The 19,521-nt window shown below is 34.0% G+C and overlaps 2 protein-coding genes across 4 annotated transcripts; one reads left to right on the forward strand and one right to left on the reverse strand.

The window, feature by feature from the left end:
- Positions 1–7,456: 7,456 nt before the first annotated feature.
- On the forward strand, positions 7,457–8,865 carry LOC104111835 (peroxidase 40-like). The gene is made up of 4 exons (XM_009621624.4): positions 7,457–7,816; positions 7,904–8,095; positions 8,186–8,351; positions 8,431–8,865. Exons 1-4 carry the CDS (start codon positions 7,556–7,558, stop codon positions 8,835–8,837), a joined length of 1,026 nt encoding a protein of 341 aa, XP_009619919.1. The 5' UTR covers positions 7,457–7,555; the 3' UTR covers positions 8,838–8,865.
- A 2,795-nt stretch (positions 8,866–11,660) lies between these two features.
- On the reverse strand, positions 11,661–16,910 carry LOC138891362 (peptidyl-prolyl cis-trans isomerase FKBP43-like). 3 transcript variants are annotated; one of them, XM_070196620.1, is made up of 11 exons: positions 16,740–16,910; positions 16,367–16,440; positions 16,023–16,273; positions 15,535–15,677; positions 14,259–14,412; positions 13,427–13,651; positions 12,613–12,889; positions 12,439–12,526; positions 12,237–12,278; positions 12,096–12,144; positions 11,933–12,016 (listed from the first exon to the last, which is right to left on the reverse strand). In XM_070196620.1, exons 1-11 carry the CDS (start codon positions 16,759–16,761, stop codon positions 11,935–11,937), a joined length of 1,407 nt encoding a protein of 468 aa, XP_070052721.1. In that variant the 5' UTR covers positions 16,762–16,910; the 3' UTR covers positions 11,933–11,934. The 3 variants fall into 3 exon arrangements, with proteins under 3 accessions (XP_070052719.1, XP_070052721.1, XP_070052720.1); XM_070196618.1 differs by lacking the exon at positions 12,096–12,144 and having other exon boundaries at positions 11,661–12,016; XM_070196619.1 differs by having other exon boundaries at positions 11,933–12,144.
- Between the last annotated feature and the right edge of the window lie 2,611 nt (positions 16,911–19,521).

Consider the following 19,521-nt stretch of genomic DNA (forward strand, 5'->3'; position numbering starts at 1 on the left):
TCTTTTATAAGTTTTTTGTTGTGTGAAGAATGGTGACCTCGACATCAAAGGTGCAAAATAGATTTTTCCGACCAATATACAGTCGTTGTTTAGGATCATCTTTTACTGCTTTGGAAACACTTAACCGTATCATTTTCGTACTTTTCCAAGGTGCAATGAATTTCCTCCCTTAGGTATATGCCCCAAAAATTAGTGCTTTCATGTATTTGAATCCCTCCAACTTCATAGTATTCATCTGACATTATATATTTGGAGCTGACATAGAGATATAAATTTTTTACATTATTAGTAGGCTAAAACAAATGATGCATCTTTGTTTGTCTCAATTGTAAGTATGGAAAGTCAAAGCTACTGATGAGAACAAATAAAATACAAATGAGAAACTTAAGGTCCAGAAACATTCAGAAGTTTCTGCTGGTTTGAACAAGGAAAGCTTACATGCGGCTTAATTAATGTTGAGGTCAAGCTTACAAAAACGTATCACTTACAAAATCAGGAGATGATGCGAATGGACATAAACCGGCCATGTATCAGAAAAGTTACATGTAGCTAAGGGGATAACAAATGAGGTTTCTAATAGATGCTAGCTTTAGCTGATTGATGTGTTTAAAATATTATCATGATACATATATTCATTTTTTATAAGTTCATTGTTAGGACGCACCTTTGAACAATTTGTTGTATTTTAGAAATATGGTACACGATATATATATATATATATATGGGAAGTTCATAGCAAGTGTACGCATGAATATTTTTTGGTTATTTGTTATTTGTTATTTGATGCGGTGTTTGTGTGATGACCCAAAATGTCATCTTTAAATTTAATAATTAATTATGTATTCTAAGACCTCAAAAAGTACTATTTATCATTCCTCGACTTGCGTGCGCAGTCCGTAAAATTTTTTGGAAAGTTTTAATGTGAAAAATGGATTAAAATGTGGATTAGAGCTTTAAAACTCAAATGAGTTGACTTTGGTCAACATTTTGAGCAAACAGACTCGGATCAGTGTTTTGATAGTTTCGGTAGGTCCGTATCGTGATTTGGGACTTGGGCGTATGCCCGAAATCAAATTCCAAGGTCCCTAGCTCGAGATATGGAATTTTGATAAAAAATTAAAAGTTTAAGTTCAAAATAGTGACCGGATGTCTAATTATGTGCAAACGACCCCAGAATAGAATTTTAATGATTTCAACAGCTCCGTATGATGATTTTGGACTTAGGAGCGTGTTCAGAATTTTATTTGGAAGTCCGTAGTTAAATTAAGGTTGAAATGGCTAAAAACAAGAATTTAAGTTTGGAAGTTTGACCGAGGAGTTGACTTTTTTATACCGGAGTCGGAATCTAGTTTCAAAAATTTTTATAGCTCCGTTATGTCATTTATGACTTGTGTGTAAAATTTGAGGTCAATCGGACTTGATTTGATAGGTTCCGGCATTGAATGTAGAAGTTGAAAATTCTTAGTTTCATTAAGCTTGAATTGGGGTATGATTCGTGGTTTTAGCGTTGTTTGATGTGATTTAGAGGTTCGACTAGGTTCGTATGATATTTTAGGACTTGTTGGTATATTTGATTGAGGTCCCGAGGGCCTCGGGTGAGTTTCGGATGGTTAACGGATCAAAAATTGGACTTAAACAGCTGCTGCAATTTTTCTCTTCTGCTGGAAATTCTGGGCTGTGATCGAGGCCCAAGATTGAGCTCCCAAGATCGAGCTCCCGAGATCGAACTCCCGAGATCGAACTGGACAGATCGAGCTCCCAAGATCGAACTGGACAGATCTGTAAGTTATAAAAATAGAGGCATTCAACCCATTTGCCATTTTTGACAAACTTGAGCTTGAACAGAGGCGACTTTTGACAGATTTTCAAGGAAAGACATTTGGGGTAAGTGATTCCAACTCGGATTTGGTCTATATATACAAATATATCATTGTTTTCACCATTTAATTAGTATTTTGAGATTAAAATTTGGAAAAATTTAGAAATCTCATAGAAAAGAATTTTTGAGATTTCGGCATCGATTCGGAGTCGGATTTGAGTGAAACTGGTATGGTTGGACTCGTAATTGAATGAGTTATCGGATTTCATAACTTTTGCCGGATTCCAAGATGTGGACCCCACGGACGAATTTTTAATTAATTTCAAAATTTTTATTAAAAATGTAGTATTTTCTTATAGAATTAATTCCTATAATTTTTAGTGATTGTATCGAAATATTTTGGCTAGATTTGAGCCAGACAGAGTTGGATAATCGTGGAAAAGGCCTTATAGTGGATTAAATTGGAGCAAGACGAGGTAAATCTCTTGTCTAATCTTGTGAGGGGAAAATTTACCCCATAGGTGATTACATTAAATAATTATTGCTAATTGCGGGGGCTACGTATGCACCAGTATTTTAAAAGGCGTGGGCGTAAGGCGGGGCATTTTACATATGCCTCAGCGGGGCGTAAGCCCCATAAGTATTTAATTTTTAATATTTTATAAAATAATATAATGACAGTTAATATTTATAAACAGGTAAAATTGCATAAAAATTGAAGAAAACTATATATATGTGTGCTCCATCCCCACACAAAACTAATCAAAACAATCTATTATACGTTACTTACAAGCACAAGTAATTTGAGTCTAAAAGAATAAAGTTTTTTATATGGAGAAACAAAAAGGATGATTAACCTGCAATTTGAACTTTAAATTTGCTGCTATGAAGAAAAATGTAGTTCTCTTTCTATTTTAAAAAAAAATTAAATATTCGTTGCTTTTGGGAGATATTAGCAGACTAGTGGACAAGATAAAAAATTGAGAAAATTATGAATTAGGGCTTAAATCAATAAAAAAAGGTCTTTACTTTTAAATTTAATACTTTTGAGTTCCTTTTTAAACCTTTTGAGTAATTACCAAACTGACTTTTGAGAATTTGGGTATTATATGAAGGACTAATTCAACAAATTTTGTTTTAATTTGAAAAAGTCTCTAGGGCTTACTCCTTACTAAAAAAAATGCGCCCTGAACGCCCGGGCGTACGCCCCAAATTACGGGGCGTACGCCTCTTGAGACTTTCGCCCCACACCATCGCCCCGGGGCGTTTTTGGTATGCCTCGCCCCGGGGCTCGCCCCAGAAACACCTTTTAAAACAGATGTACGCACGAGGTGACGAGAGTCCGTGCGTAGCTACTATTAATGCTAAAATCCGGGTAGTTTAGGACTCAAAGCATGAATTACTTGTGTAAATTATATTCTTTATTAATTAAAATATTTGATGTATATATTGTGAATTGTTATGAAAGGTAAAAAAATATAAAATTTTCATATGCTTAATTTTTGTTTAGATTAATTAATTGTTGAAATAAAATTGCTATCCTCTCGAATAAATTTTATAATAAATATACTCTCCTTCTGGAGGCACATAAGAAAATGTCCTCCTTTCTTGTGGAGCGGGCCGAACGCCTCGGCAAGATAGATGCATCTATGGATCGTGCCGCACGTCTCTCGGCAGTGTACACGAAACTCTGGATCGGGCCGTACGTCCTCGAAAGAAATCGTGCTTAGCAATAATAATAATTACACGATACTTTGACGGTTTATTGCAGCTTGTAAAGCTATTTGATAAATTGGAAATTCATTGAAATTGAATTGCACCTTGTAAAGCTATTTGATAAATTGGAATTTTTATTGAAATTGAAGGATTTAATATATATATTGAGAATTGTTACATTTTGAAGGAATTTAATTATTTCTGCTGGTTAAATAAATTATTGTTATATTCTATGAATCATGCTGATTTAAATATTCTAGTTTTATTTCAATTATTATTATTGACCCATAGTGAGTGTCAAAGTCGGCCATCTCATCTCTACCACTTCGAGATTAGGCTTAATACTTATTGGGTACACGTTGTTTACGTACTCATACTATACTTGCTGCACTTTTTGTGCAGGATCTGAGACATGTACTAGTGGATGACATATCATCACATATCCACGTCATCCCGAGGCATAGTGGTGAGCTGCCTTTCTGAGCCGTTCTGCAACTACTAGTGTCTCTTCTTATATTTACATTTTGTCTATTTCATTTCAGACAGTATTTGGAGTTTTGTATAATCTACTAGATGCTCATGTACTTGTGACACCAGGTCTTGGCACGCAAATATTGGTAGAATTTAGTATTTTATTATTTTTTTGGATTAAAAGTTTAATCAATATATGCTTAATTTATTAGTTGGTTTGCCTAACTGTAGTGTTGGGCGCCATCACGACCTATAGATGAAATTGGGTCGTGACAGTTTGAGATCTTTATACTTTAAAAATGATCACAAAATATATGATAATATTATATATTTTTGGTAATAAATATGATTACCGAATATATTATAAAAATTATTTTTATAAGAAAGGAAACACTTACAAGGGTTCTTGCAGAAGCTACGCATGAAACGTGTGGCCTATAAGGTACCAAAGGTCACACTTTGAAAGTGTTTTTGTAGGAGTTAAAAAGCGTTGCTATAAGCGTATGTACAAGCGTGGCTTATGTACCGTATAGGCCACACTTTTGAAGCGTAGTTTCTAAAGCAACACTCGTAAAGCGTGGCCTTAGGGAAAATATTACGCTCATTTAGGTCACCCCTGAAAAGCGTTGCTTAAAGTTGAAAAGTGTGGCCTTTGATTAAATGCTACACTTTTTGATAGTTTAGGCCACACTTTTTAAGGGTGGTTAAAGATCTAAAATGTTGTAGTGCGAGAAAATAGAAAATTCCTAAACAACTGTAATCCTGAATCCGTTGGACAAGTAAGACTCATTGTCGAGCTCTTCAAGCCAGCAACCACTTTTTAAAAAAACATCATATCATATTATACTAAAAGTAGAAAGATCTTACCTTCAAAGTTTATTTACAAAAATATCTTTTAAATTTTGAGTGACCACTTTATCCTTAAAAAAAATACCTTCCATTAAATGATTTCTATCTTTTTACCCTTCAAGCAATTAATATACATGTAACATTTTTGTACAATATATATATATATCTTCAATTAATATAGTTATTGACTGTTTTATGTATAGTGGATTTTTACAATTTCAATTAATCAAAATCTGAAAGCAAATGAGAAGACAACTATGAATTTATTAATCATCTTATGAAGAAACTGTTGTCTCTTGCATTCCCCAATGATCCATGTTTTTTCGACTCCTTACATATACATCTCCTCTTTTACTATCTATTTGAATTTGGTTTAGAGAGCACAGATGAGGTATTTCTTCGTGGATGTTCTTTTTTTTTTTTGGTTGTCAATTAGCTTCTTGCATCTTACTTATCATATAAATTATATTGTTTAATGGATGTTTACGAGTTTGATCCCTTATATGAAAGTAAAGAGCTGAAATTTTGTTTCAACATGTTATGAGATGTTTTTATTTTTTCAGGAAAAACCAATTGACGTGATGCTTTTATAGATAATTGGATAGAAATCTGCTTGGAATTGCGCCGATACAAATGAGATGGGCGGCATTACTTTCTTTCTAACATGATCGTTTTTCTTTGACACATTTTTTCCAATTTCTTTTTCCTTGAGTAATTTTCTATTTGATTGTGCAGTCCGCACAGCATGAGAGTTTCCTTACGTACATTTAATTATCACATGGTTAATTTTTTTTTTCCATATTTTCACAGTTTTCATATTTTGTCTTTTCGTTTCTTTGTTTTCTCAAACCTGGCATTTCAATTAATAAAAGAATTTTGATGCAATTGTTGTCTTATAAATATTTTGTTTTAGAGTCATTTTGATAAATAGGCATACTTCTTGTTGTATACCGTAAAAATCGGTTAGCCCTTCGTACGAACTGGTCGAGATGATAATGCATTAGATCGGAGAAGCATCTTCATAATCAGGGTGAGATCCGAAGTCATGTCATCAAGCTTCGAGCCTTAAGGACCGATCAATGTCGAGCTCGATATCATTATCGAGCCCGAGTCCAAATCGAACTATGATGCAAAGTGAAGTTATCGAGCTTACGAGACAGAGACCGACCAACACAGACCCCGAATCAATACGAGGATCCTGGCCAGAATCGAGCTCGAGTCAAGATCGAGAGCTCGGGTTAAGATCGAGAGCTCGAGTCAAGATCGAGCTTATAGACAAGAGTCGTTGCAATCCCATTAAAGAAGAGAATCCTGACAGAAATTACGAAAAAATTGATTTATCATGGGTCTCCCACTATGTATTTTAAATTATATCTAAAGTAGGATCATCCACTATAAAGAGGATGGCTACATTTATGTAAAGACCAAGTTTTTGCATACTTTGTAACTAGATATCACACATTTCATATTGAAGAACTATCCTTTCTAGCTTCATATCTTTCATCCTCACAGTCAAATATTAGATATTCTTATTTACCCATACAATTTGTGTTGAGTTATACCACATATCCTTAGAACTACATACAAATTTAACTCTATCCGTTTTTCGGGTAAATACTTATCTTAAACTTGGACAAGAAATATTTTAAAGATGTTGACTAATTTTGGTGCTACTCGGTCTAACTGTATGGATATCCATCTTGTCAAAATCCTTCACCTATGAATTGGTGATAATAATGATTTTCATGAATTCAGGGAGCAAGAGAATTGTTTATCGATTAAACTGCAGAAATATTTTGCAAAAAATAGTAGCTAAGTAGGAAAACAATAATTTCAAGATTTGGGTTTTACTTTGAATGGTTTAAAATTCATACTGTTGACAGTGATTTGGATCAATTACGACATATGTATTAACTTTACTTTTGCGTATATATTGGGACCACATTTGGGGAAAGTTAACTAATAAAATATCAATTCAATATGTTTAAAATATTAATAACATAATACGAGTAAGTCATTCTTATACGTACACTCTAATATTAACATAGTATAGATTGTTACAAAAAGATTAAAGAACCTTCAAACTAATTAAATCATATAAAATTGCACATGATTGTTGCAAAAGATTAACAAATTAAAAGAAATTTCCAACTAAATATGTAAAACAATTTTAGCTAAACGCATCACCAAATGATAAGCTTATATCACAATAAATTATTTTCTCTAGTCGTCAAATGTTCAATGTCTTCAAACTGGTACGGAGATTTGCTCTGGAGCAAAGGAACCAATATTGCGTCAAGGAAATCGACTGTGTTAGTTTTAAGGGTGGATATTAATTTCCCTATGCATTAGGGCCCTATGAGTCAATCTTTTGCTGTTCTTTTGTGATAAAACCTTCGATTCTGCAAATTTTCAGACTGCAAAATTGGATCTGCAAAAGATAGACTAGACCAAACAAGGATTTTGCATACCTCACGTAAATCGGTTGGTATTAGGTGGGTTGTTATAAACCATGGGACCTCTCATGTAATGTTCATTTTTCTTTTTGACTCATTACACTTGAGACTATGTCTTTTTCTCAACTGCTCTCTCTTTTTCCCTCTGACTAGCAGTGAGCAATTTCTCTATTTAAGGCCTCAACTTTCACTATCATCTTATTAACTTAACAACCATAACTTGCCATAAAATAGAAGGAATAAAATGGCTTCCTTCTACTTAGCTTCTTTCTGCATAATGGTACTGAGTTTTTCGGTAACATTTGCTAGTGGAAATAGTGTTCCCAACAAGTCCAAGGAAACATGCATTAATGATGCAACCATCGTGTTAAGTTTTGGTTTGTACCAAAACAGCTGCCCAGAAGCTGAACCTATCATATATTCATGGGTGGAAAGAACAGTGTCTCAAGACCCCAGAATGGCTGCTTCTTTGCTTCGTCTTCATTTCCACGACTGCTTCGTTAATGCAAGTACAATTTTTCTTTTTCCTTTTTATTTGAATACAGTAGTATATTTTATGTTAAATAATACTCCATATGTAAAAGCATTTCAGGGATGTGATGCATCAGTATTGCTGGACGATACCCCTAATTTTACTGGAGAGAAAACAGCTGCCCCAAACTTGAACTCATTGAGGGGTTTTGAAGTGATTGATTCCATCAAAGCTGATTTAGAACTGGCTTGTCCCCAGACTGTATCTTGTGCTGATATTCTTGCTATTGCTGCTAGAGATTCTGTTGTTCTGGTATTATATTATTCCTTATACTACTAACAAATAAGTAATTCAGAACTTTTTCAATAATTAATGCATGCAACTCCAATATAATTATTGCAGTCAGGAGGTTGGGGATGGGAAGTGCAAATGGGAAGAAAGGATAGTTTAACAGCTAGCAGAAAAGCAGCAAATAACAACATTCCTGGACCAAACTCTAATGTTGCCACCCTTGTTTCCAACTTTCAAAACCTTGGTTTTTCTCTTCAAGATATGGTCACTCTCTCTGGTAAACTTAATTTGAAGGGCTAGATGATATTATATTGATTTAACATATATAAGACTAATTAATGTTTATTATACTGAAGGTGCACATACAATTGGAAGGGCTAGATGTTCAACATTTAGTTCCAGGCTAAATGGGGGTAGCAATTCAGACATGAACTTGGATTTCTTGCAGTCACTGCAACAACTGTGCTCAGTTTCTGATACAAACACAACACTAGCAAATCTTGATGACATGACACCATCAACGTTCGACAATCAGTACTACGTTAACCTTCTATCGGGAAAAGGGTTGCTTGTTTCAGACCAGGTCTTAGCAACTGGGGATGACAATACTAGAGAAATAGTGCAAACTTATGTGGATGATCCATCTGCTTTTTTTGAGGATTTTAAAAACTCCATGCTCAAAATGGGAAGCTTGGCACCACCAACTGGAACAACCGGTGAAATCCGTGTTAACTGTAGGGTTGTTAATCAATTTAATTCTTAAGACTCCATGAAAATCATTACTATAAAAATTTCTGCGTGCTTCGTGGATGGCTCCATACATCAGTTTATTGTACAAAGCCATACCGGCTCATCCTCCAAGATAGGATTCGGATATTTTCTCAATGCAATGATTTAACATAGCCCAAAGAGGAAAGCAATCTTCACAGCCCATTCACAGCATTCTTTTATTTATTTTTTTTAATCAAAGGAGAAACCACGAGCATAACAGAGAGGGCAACGTCCACCCTTCACAAAATCCGAATTTCCCCGATGCATCATTCTTTTTTACTTTGTAGGCTAAGCTCAGCTGATACTGAACAAAAAATGGTGAGCAATATGATTTATAACTTGTAGCTGAAAGTCGCAATCGGTGAATGCGAACTCAGTGAATGATGACTTATACATCGCAAGCAGCGAATACGACTTCTAAATCACAATCACAAATGAGACTTATAAACTTATATCTCCAAAGTTGGAAAAAAAAAAAAAATTAACTGTCGGAATTTTGTGGAATTTGTTTCCTTCGGGCGAGAGATTTGTATTTTCCTTGGTTAAAAACGATGAATTTTTTTTTTCCTGATATTTTTTGTGCTCTCAATTTGGTGTCAGGTTTGGCATTTCTTCTTGATTTTATTTTTGGGATTCTAAATAACTCTACTCATATGTCGGGTTGGTTTGAATTTTTCAATAACCAAACCAATAGTGTCGGGTTTTTAAATCTATAAACCATACCAAACCAATAAAGTCAGGTTTTTCAATCTCGGGTTTTTTCGGTTTTCGGATTTTTTTCCCGGTAAACTCTTCATAGCGCAAAATATGTAACTTGTGCTCCAATTATTTTTTTAGTCCTAGTAGAATACAACTATGTAATGTATTCTTCAAGAAAATAACACAATAATATGAGATTAGTCATAGCATTGTACTAAATAATATTCAATAACAAAGATAATAAAATCACATAAATAAAATATTACTAATTAATATGCCATAATAAAAATTAAGATAATCTAAAAATATTATATAGGTAATGTTAAAATAAGTACATCTAATAAGTACTAATTAATTACACAACTAAGCACTAAAGAAAAAAATAAGTTAGGTTATACACTTTTCATTATAAACTAATGGAAAACTAAAAAATGGATATCCAACATTATTATCATTCTTAGTGTTGAATTGAATTTCCTTTATTAGGATTAGTATTGATTTGAACTTTATTTGACTTACTACTTTTATGGGTAAAATTTATTGGACCATTCAAGAATATTAAGTCTAAACTTTAAATAATACGTTTAAAGATAAAATTGTGAACAAGTTTAAGAAATATTTATAAATTATATTACAATAAATATTTATATGTATAAAATATTTTAAAAAATTGTACAAATGTAATGTCGGGTTGGTTTGGTTTCGGTTTGACTTTTTTTAGTTAAAACCAAACCAAACCAATTATGGTCGGCTTTTTTTTTGCCAACACCAAACCAAATCAAACCAACCCACAATCGATTTTTTTTTCCTGTTTAACTCAAATTATCGGTTTAGTGCGGTTTATAGGTTTTATTTGTACACCCCTACTCAAGAATGTTAAAAGAGGAGGAATTTTAGTTTTACTCAAGTGACGGAGTAATACATCATCTGACTATTATTAGGTATGTCGACACTAATAAAATTCCATGGATGCAATCGCAATCCGCAACCGCATATGCGACTTAAAATGCACCCCGTATATGCGACATAAATTGCAATCTGCATGTGCGAGTAAGTCACAATCAGCAAACACAACTTATTATCGCAATCATTGAATGCGACTTATAAATCGCATTTAGTGAATGGCGACTTATAAATCGCAAGCAGCGAATGCGACTTATAAATTACAATCATTAATTGAGACTTATAAACTTATATCTCTAAAGTTGGAAAAAATATTAACGTGGGATTTTTGCTGAATTTTTTCTTCGGGTGATAGATTTGTATTTTCCTTTGTTAAAAACGATGAAGTCTATTTATTTCTAATTTCTTTTGGTATTTTCTGTGCTCTTAATTTGGTGTCAAGTTTTGCATTTCTTCTTGATTTTGTTTCCGGAATTCTGAATAACTCTACTGAAGAATGTTAAAAGAGGAGGAACTTTGGTTTTACTCAAGAAAGATTCTACTGAGTAGTATATCACCTGAATATTATTAGGTATGTCGTCACTTATAAAATTCTACGAATGCAATCGCAATCCGCATATGCGACTTGTAAATCGCAATCCGCGTATGCGACTTAAGCGACATAAATTGCAATCTGCATGTGCGAGTGAGTTGCAATCAGCAAAGGCAACTTATAAATCGCAAGCGCTGAATGCGACTTATAAATCGCATTTAGTTAATCGACTTAGAAATCGCAAGCAGTGAATGCGACTTATACATCACAATCATTAAATGAAACTTATATCTCTAAAGTTGGAAAAAAACTTAAGTGAAGCTCCATTATGTTTACCAACAAAAAAGGCCTAATATATAATGAAGTTCTAAACATGTTTGTTTTTTGACAAATTTGGCTAGAAAAGATTTTTTTAAAAGATTAATGAATTTAGAAAGATAATAATATATTTTTTTTATTATCAAACATGCCATGTGGACAAAAAGTATCCATGTGGCAGTAAGTTGAAGGGGGTAATTAAGACCATAACTAGTTTAGGTATGTACGTTAGGGGTCCGATATATTATGCTTTTTTTAATTGTTAATTTGCATTAGTTGGTGATATGTGCACACAGTAAATATCCTATGACTGTCCAAAACAAAAGTTGTTTCACACATGTTAAATAAAATTAAACTAAGAAAACTGATACATCACGATTGATGTCGCGGCAAAGTTCATCCGGGCCACTATGCAAACTTAGCAATCAGGTATAAACATTTCCCGGAAGCAAAAAACAAAACCTTCAGCTAATATCATCACATGAGATGAGAACTGTTTTGCTTACAGTCTAAAATGCAGTTTTCAGGGAGGAAAAACATAGTAAGACAACTCTTCACATAACTACCTCAGCAAGAGGGTTGGCAACATTGCTTTTGTTGAATGGATTCTGAATGGAGTAACTGTATATTATCTCTTTTATTCACATATATCAACCAATTCAATTTCATACTGGATCCATGAGTTTGGCGGTACTGGAGGCCTACCGTTTTTCCCAAAGCTGCATCAACAAAAGGCATGAACGTAGAAACTTTTTATCACAACGAACAAGTTTAAAAGATGCAATAATTTGTATATACCCCAAAGATGGTGGAACAATGAATCTTCTCTTTTCACCAACATGCATACCTGTACAGCTTAAGCTTAGGCACGCATAAGAGACAGTATAATAGAACGCTTAAGATATAAAGGATACAGTTTCAGTCCATAAAAATGATTACCTTCAATGCCAATGTTCAATCCCTTTACCATGTTCTTGTCACCTGATCAAAGACAGCAAATAAATATGAAGTGAAGAGAACTCTCTTGAAAATCACAGGAAGAACTGAAAAGTTCCACCTAAACTATATATACTCCTCATCCGTTTGTCCAACCAACTAAAAGATCAGTGTGTGTGTGCGAGAGAGAGAGAGAGAGAGAGACCTAAACGGAATTTATGGGGAGCTTCACCAATGTTAGAGTCAACGACGCATCCTGTACCTCTTAATTTGGCAATGAAATAAATTTTGACCTGGACAAAAGAAAGGATAACTCAGTAGTTATTACTAGCATTGTGTTTGCACCACCTCTATCTAAATTATCAATAGAGTCCGTCACCTGCTTTCCTATGGAAGCTGCTTTTCCATCTTGTTTTCCCTTCACCAGCACCTCAAAAGTCACTCCATCTGATAATGTAAGTACCTGTGGTGATGTGGCATTCTCAGTGATCTCCTTAGGAGTTGCAAGTGAGCTTTGATTTTCCATCTCCAATTGAGATGATGATATATTTGAGTCACAACGATTTTCTTGGTTTTCAATCTTCCTTTTCTTTTCTTTCGTTCTATCCTGAGAATGGCACATTTCAGTTACTGGTTCGGGACTTTTGTTTGGAGCTCTGCATATTCAAAGTGCAAGTCAGACCTTAAGCATGCCTCAGAAGAGTCTTTTAACAACAAAAGTACAATCGTACAATAAACTTAAATACTCAAAATATTTTTCAAATATTTATAGCCTAATTTAAATTTTCAACTATGAAAAATGAAACATATTCACTTATGTATTTTAGGTCTGCAGTTTGTTGCTTCACACATAGGCGTAATTCTTTTCTCAGCACCAGATACACAAAGTATTTTATTTTATTGATGCATACAAGATATTTTACTAACAAGTAGTTATGAGACTGAAAACAAAAATAAATTGAGTAAACCATCTAATCTAAAGATAGACCTCGTTTATTTATTTGTTTAGTCCAACTCTACAACAGACACCAATAAAGCTTATAGCAACCATGTCATCAGGCCTACATAAAGCAGCCATTTTTAGCAGCCAGGCTATTACATTATCAAATTCTATAATAGCTACAATGTATACAAGTATTTTAAATTAGGACAAAAGGAGTAGTGTAACACAAAGATTATTGTGCAAAGCAAACCTTGGCAACGTCATTCCATCTGATAATGTAAGTATCTGATGACATGGCACTCTAATTGATCTCCTTAAGAGTTGCAAGTGAGCTTCGATTTTCCATCTCCAACTGAATGACGAAATATTTGAGTCACAACGGTTTTCTTGGTTTTCAATCTTCCTTTTCTTTTCGTTCTTTCTCTCCTGAGAATGGCACATTTCAGTTACTGGTTGGGGACTTTTGTTTGAATCTCTGCATATTCAAAGCGCAAGTCATCAAGCGAAACCAATTAGTTAGACAAGAACCTAAATGTAAAAACTAGCAGAAGTCATCCATAAAGGTTTAACAGTGAACCAAAGGAGATAAGATGCTAATCCGAATAGCCAATCTGCTGACAGCATTTTTTCCCATTCTTAAAGCATCACTGGCACCTTCTTGCAAATAAAGGACTAAATGCAACTTAGTGAATGAAAATAACTCAAATGGGGTTGATCAGGTTTTTAGCTTCCTTTTTCTCTTAAAATTCTTTTTTTGCTCTTTTATTATGTGAACCAGATATTCCGGTCATTTCTTCTCCCATTTACATTTCAATTTATGGATAACTCGTCCTCAAATTAGAGGGAGTCAAACAAGACTACCTTAATAGAGTTCTAAATTATACTTGATCCTAGTATTTCTTACTCCGGGAGTACATTTTCTAGACGTAAACTAAATTCTATTTGATCCTTGTACATCTTGCTCAGGATCAGAAATGCATTTCCTTGAAGCAAAGTTAACAATTGCAGGGATGAGGATATGAGCAAATCATATACTACTGTCAAAAAGGAAAAACTTGAAAGGAAAAGATAAAAAAGCTTACTTTCCAGTGATTGATTTCTGACATCGAATTATAGTTGGTGGACAGCTGCCGTTATTCATAGCCATTGGTGTATCTTCTTTGAGTCCGCAATCAGTTGCTGTATTATTAAAGCTTGTACCTCTCCCCTCAACCGGAAGCAAAAGCCCTATTTTGCCTAAGAAAAAATCATCTTTTGAAAATTTAGGACTGACTAATGAAGCTAGACCTATATGATCGAAGCAGAGGAAATTGAAAAATGATATGTCAGGCTTCATGAATTTTAGATCTGAAATTTTATACTTATGCATCAAACCCCAAGAAGATGAAACTTAAAGTGAGTTTGCTGAGGATACAACAACAACATACCCAGTTTGCTGAGGATATGATGTAATATTAACCTTTCAAACTTCATAGCATTACTTCGTCTCTCACTGTGTAAATAAAATAGCATTTATATCTTAAGTAGTATACTGTCAGAGGCGGAGCTAGGATTTGAAGTGTGTGGGTTCTAAATTTTAAAATAAAACACTGCCTTCAGCGAAAATCGAACCCCCATCTTTCCCAGCGAACCCACAGCCCTTACCGTTGATCCAAGACCTCTTTTGTTACTGGGTTCGGCAGTGTATACTTACATAGATTTAGTAAATATTTCAATACAAATACAGGATTCCGGAAAAAGTCACTGGGTTCGCCCGAACCCGCACCCACTACTGTAGCTCCGCCCCTGGTTCTGGAGGTATAAATTATGTAACCTTGTTCATAAGAATTTTCATAGATAACTAGTTTGGGCTTTTCTTTTATAAGGTCGAGTTTACTAGCTTGGGATTGATGCATAGTTATTGTACAATTATTTAAGCCAGAAGACTAGTTGATTTGTTCATCGAATATAATCCGCACACATATTATACTGAAGAAAGATGAGTTCATCATATTAGCTATATTGGATCAGCCTTCCCTATAAGGTTCCTATAGTAAATATGTGATGAGACTACTATCATTAAAATAACACACTGGATCAGCTCACTCTACTACAGGTTCCTATAGTAGATATGTGATCAGCTCTTTCACATGGAGACTACAAAGACATATGTCTTGTAAAGACTATATCCATTTTCTGCCATCTAAAGACTACAACATCATTTTTAGCCTTCCCAGCCAACTTGTAAGATTTACAAATTTACACAACTATTAATTTCCAATAAAGGCCAACTAGTAATTCCAGACCAAACAGGTCATGCATGCTGCAGCATAACTTATAAAACAGACAGCAAATATGATATGGCAGCATGTCGCGCACCTGCATCATCATCGAAGCTGTTGATCCATTGGCGCCTATTATCATCAGCAACGGTTTGGATTTCCAGCAATGCTGGTTTGCTAGCTGTCAACTCTGTATTTTTCTCACATACTGCATTGCTAATATCTTCTCCATACAAGTCACTTGACCAAAATGAAATAGTAAAGGAAAAGTGACAGAATATGATTAAGCATCAAAATAAACTTTTAAAACAAAAGTAAAAGCAAAATAAATTCTGAATTTTCTCTTCAGATAGTGTTGTGAATTTCTGCAAGTTCGACACAAAGAGGGAGAGAGAGAGAGGGGAGTGGGGTTTTTTTTTTCAAATCGACCAGTTGTATCTCCTAATCCAATAGTATGTATACTGTTTTAGTGCTGGTACAGGTTTAGTTCATCTTAGAGAAGTAAAAAGAGTAGTGAATTTTCTTATGCTATGCTAATGCTGCCAAAGTATACAACCGAAAACTACACTCAAGAATGAAGGATACACTCCAAGTTCATCAGTTCCAGTACTTTTACTGCTGGTTCCGTTGGAAGGGAGGTAATAACCGGCAAGGTGGATGCCACGTGGACCGACAACTGAGAAAACAACATCATCAAACTCCTCGAACTCAAGATCCAACTGACAGCAATGAAATTCCTTGCACAATGAGCAGATCGAAATTGGAGGTTGACTGCCAATGGCACATCGAACTATAGATCTTGATTTCCACAATCCACTACGCTCCCCCAGTGTTGCCTGCAATCACCATCTAAATTCATTCCATTACATTTTTTTAAATTTAACATTTACCCAGTAAAGGAGATAACTCATTTGATAAATTAAATAAACCTGTGAAATCCGAACACGCCTTTTATTATTATGCAACCGTAGTGTGTAAGGTTTCCCTGGTTCTATAAAAGCCCCTGAGGAAGGAGAAGACACAAACTCTTGGAATCAAATTGATCATAAAAATTGGACCTTTCTGCTAGTGCTACATACAGAGAAATTAAGTTTGAGCCAATCATTTTTTCACATAATTCAAAAATAAAAGAACAAATCACATAATTTGACAACACATGGTCAAACATTACCATTATGAACTGAATGCATTTACATAAAAAGAAATTTTCCATATAGTTCTCTTTGATCAAACAAATGGGAGGAAAATAGACAAAGCACAAAATGGGAAAAATAAAAGGGGAAAATGGGTTCAGAATCAAACCCCAAAATGCCATATTTGGCATTGAGAAACTTTGCGCAAAGATGCAGAGCAGAGCGGAGCGTGAATCAGTTGTTTTCTACAGGAAGGTGAAGTGCGACGTTTCCTATTCTCCATTTTTAAAAGGGTTTTGGGGTTTATGTATACTACTCTTCATTGTCAGTGGTTTTCTTTCCCGCGCTTTTTTCTTTTTCTTTTTTCTGATTTGTTGCCAAAATGTTGTTTATTTAGATTGCAACAGAGATTAAGCTACTTCATATTCACGTAGTATCACTTGAAAATAACAAAGATTTTACTTTTTTACCAACTTAATAATCTTATATAATAGTATGATATAACATGTGTTTTTTGAATTTTATTTTTTGAGTGATTTAGAAAATAAATTTTTTTAACTGATGTCATGTGGATATTATATAAAATGAGTTGCTTAAATGACAGATTACTTGTGCTTTCAAGACTTGATTTAGCATTTGACGTTTTTTATTTTATGTGATATATAATTATTATTGTGTTATTTTCTGTTATTAATTTTTAACTTTAATGTAATAAACAATAAGTGAAGGAACCATTCGTAAAATTAACCCCAAAAATAATAGGAAAAAATAAGTTTTCTAAGAAATGGAGAGAATCCAAATGACGCACCTATTTGACTCTTTTCTTTTCACCTTTTTTCTCTTATCCTTTATGAATATAATGAAAACAATTATGAAACCAGACATTGCGTGCCTTTTGTTTATTTTCTTTCTAATAAAATTTACGAATAATGCACCTATTTGACTCTTTTCTTTTCACCTTTTACTTTATGTTTTTCACGAAAGTTTTTGGAAGGCATGATAAGTACCCCCCCCCCCCCCCCCCATTTTTAATTGTGCACTTTTGATTTTGCACTCCTTATCACGACCCAAAATCTCACATCATGCGCTGTGATGGCACTTAATCTCTAAGACTAGGTAAGCCGATTTCAATTTCATTTCAAGCCATTTTTTTAAACATATAATTTAATACAAGTGTCGAAACCAAAAGCGAAAACAAATATAACAACCTCTCAAGACTGGTAATACTGAGTCACGAACTCTAACTGGATATATGTAATGATCTCAAGGATCGAATATACGATATTGTTCGAATAAGAGTTGACAATACAATAAAATAGAAAGACTCCAAGGGACTGTGACGACTAAGCAGTTCTACCTTGAATCCTTGCGATCAACACACTAACTCTGCCCGAGTCTGATATCTCCAATACCTGACTCTGCACAAAAATGTACAGAAGTGTAGTATGAGTTATGGCTGTCCAACGGGACGGGCCGTCCCGTCCCGTCCCACTTAATTCTAAACGGGATGGGCCCATGTTAAACGGGACACGGGATGGCCATTTCGTCCCGTTTGTCCCGTCCCGTCCCGCCTGTCCCGCGTCCTATTTTTTTTGTGCATTATATACAAAAAACTTGTAATCCTGCTTTTCAAGATTTTCCTAAGACCACGGTTAGAAATGATGTTTTTAAATTTCAAACCGAATATTTTCAATATATTCGTTGTGTATTGTTTCACTTAGATTGTAAAGTGTCTATCACATCTGATATAGGTCGTAGTCCTAATGGTTGTGATTATTTAACTGTTACATGTCATTGGGTTGATTATCACTGGAACATGCAAAAACGTATTATTGGTTATAAATTTGTTGATTCAAAACACAGTGGAGCATATATTACAACTATTGTTCTATAAATTGTTGATTTTTATGGACTCATTGATAAAGTTTTAACTATCACCTTAGATAATGCTTCTGCTAAGTGCTAACACAACTGCAGCAACTAGCTTAATGAAATGATTACAAAATTAATCCAACTTATGCACCGGCCATTAATGAAATGATTACAAAATTTAAAAAATATTTTTTTCCTATTCCCCAAATTTATTTAATTTCTACTATACTTAACCCATCTTTAAAATTAAGAGGTGCAAATGGACTTGTTCGTAAAATTTATGAGAATTTAGCAATTCAAGAAAATGAACAACCATCTCTCGAAGACTGCCAAGCTAACATATATTCTTATGTTAGATCAATGTTTGATAAATATAAATCTATGGAAACAACAAGTGGTGAAACTAGGGAAGAAGAAGAATACAATGAGATACTTAGCATCGGGAGCTATGACGGCATGGAACTCATGGAACATCAATCAACATTGTCAATTCCAGAACAATGTCCGAGAGAAATTATAGATAAGTTACAACGAAGTTATATAAGAGCTTACATATATTAGTATGATAATTTGTAATTGGCTACTAAGAGGGCTAGTTTAAACAGAACCTTTCCTAGAAGGTGGCTGCGTAGATTAGGTGCTCTTCAAAAGAATTTTATTTGTATGTGAGATTTGAGAGTTCTATTAATAAAATAAAAGGTTTTAAGCGTTGAATTATTTTTATGAATTGTCTTACACTCTTACTTAGTTACTTAATGGCTTGAAATTATATTAAATAAATTATAACTCTATTATAAATTTATAATTACTAGAATATTTCATTACAAGTCTTTTGTTTTAATATTTTATAATTCTTTACTTAGTTTCCTTATTTTTATTTAATTTTTAAGTTTATTAAATAACTCAAAAAACTAGTTGTTGCAAACTTTAAAAGCTTAGTCATTGTCAAAAGAATAGCGGTTTTCAAACTCAATGCTTAAATAATTTTTTTTTTAAAACGGCACTTAAGGCCCGCGAACCCGTCCCGTCCCGTCCCGTTTGTTAGCGGGACGGGATGGGCCTACTGTTTCGTCCCGTTT

This window comes from Nicotiana tomentosiformis, chromosome 3 (genome assembly GCF_000390325.3).
Source record: "Nicotiana tomentosiformis chromosome 3, ASM39032v3, whole genome shotgun sequence".
In the NCBI taxonomy this organism is placed as follows: domain Eukaryota; kingdom Viridiplantae; phylum Streptophyta; class Magnoliopsida; order Solanales; family Solanaceae; genus Nicotiana; species Nicotiana tomentosiformis.

What these genes read in the sequence shown, in the direction of transcription:
- LOC104111835 (XM_009621624.4), top strand. Translation starts at nt 7,556, where the DNA reads ATGGCTTCCTTCTACTTAGCTTCTTTCTGCATAATGGTACTGAGTTTT. An exon ending in TCCACGACTGCTTCGTTAAT is followed by an intron (nt 7,817 to 7,903) that starts GCAAGTACAATT and finishes AAAGCATTTCAG; the next exon opens with GGATGTGATGCATCAGTATT. An exon ending in CTAGAGATTCTGTTGTTCTG is followed by an intron (nt 8,096 to 8,185) that starts GTATTATATTAT and finishes TAATTATTGCAG; the next exon opens with TCAGGAGGTTGGGGATGGGA.
- LOC138891362 (XM_070196618.1), bottom strand. Translation starts at nt 16,761, where the DNA reads ATGCCAAATATGGCATTTTGGG. An exon ending in GCCAAATATGGCATTTTGGG is followed by an intron (nt 16,441 to 16,739) that starts GTTTGATTCTGA and finishes CTCCTTCCTCAG; the next exon opens with GGGCTTTTATAGAACCAGGG. An exon ending in GGAACTGATGAACTTGGAGT is followed by an intron (nt 15,678 to 16,022) that starts GTATCCTTCATT and finishes ATTTTGGTCAAG; the next exon opens with TGACTTGTATGGAGAAGATA.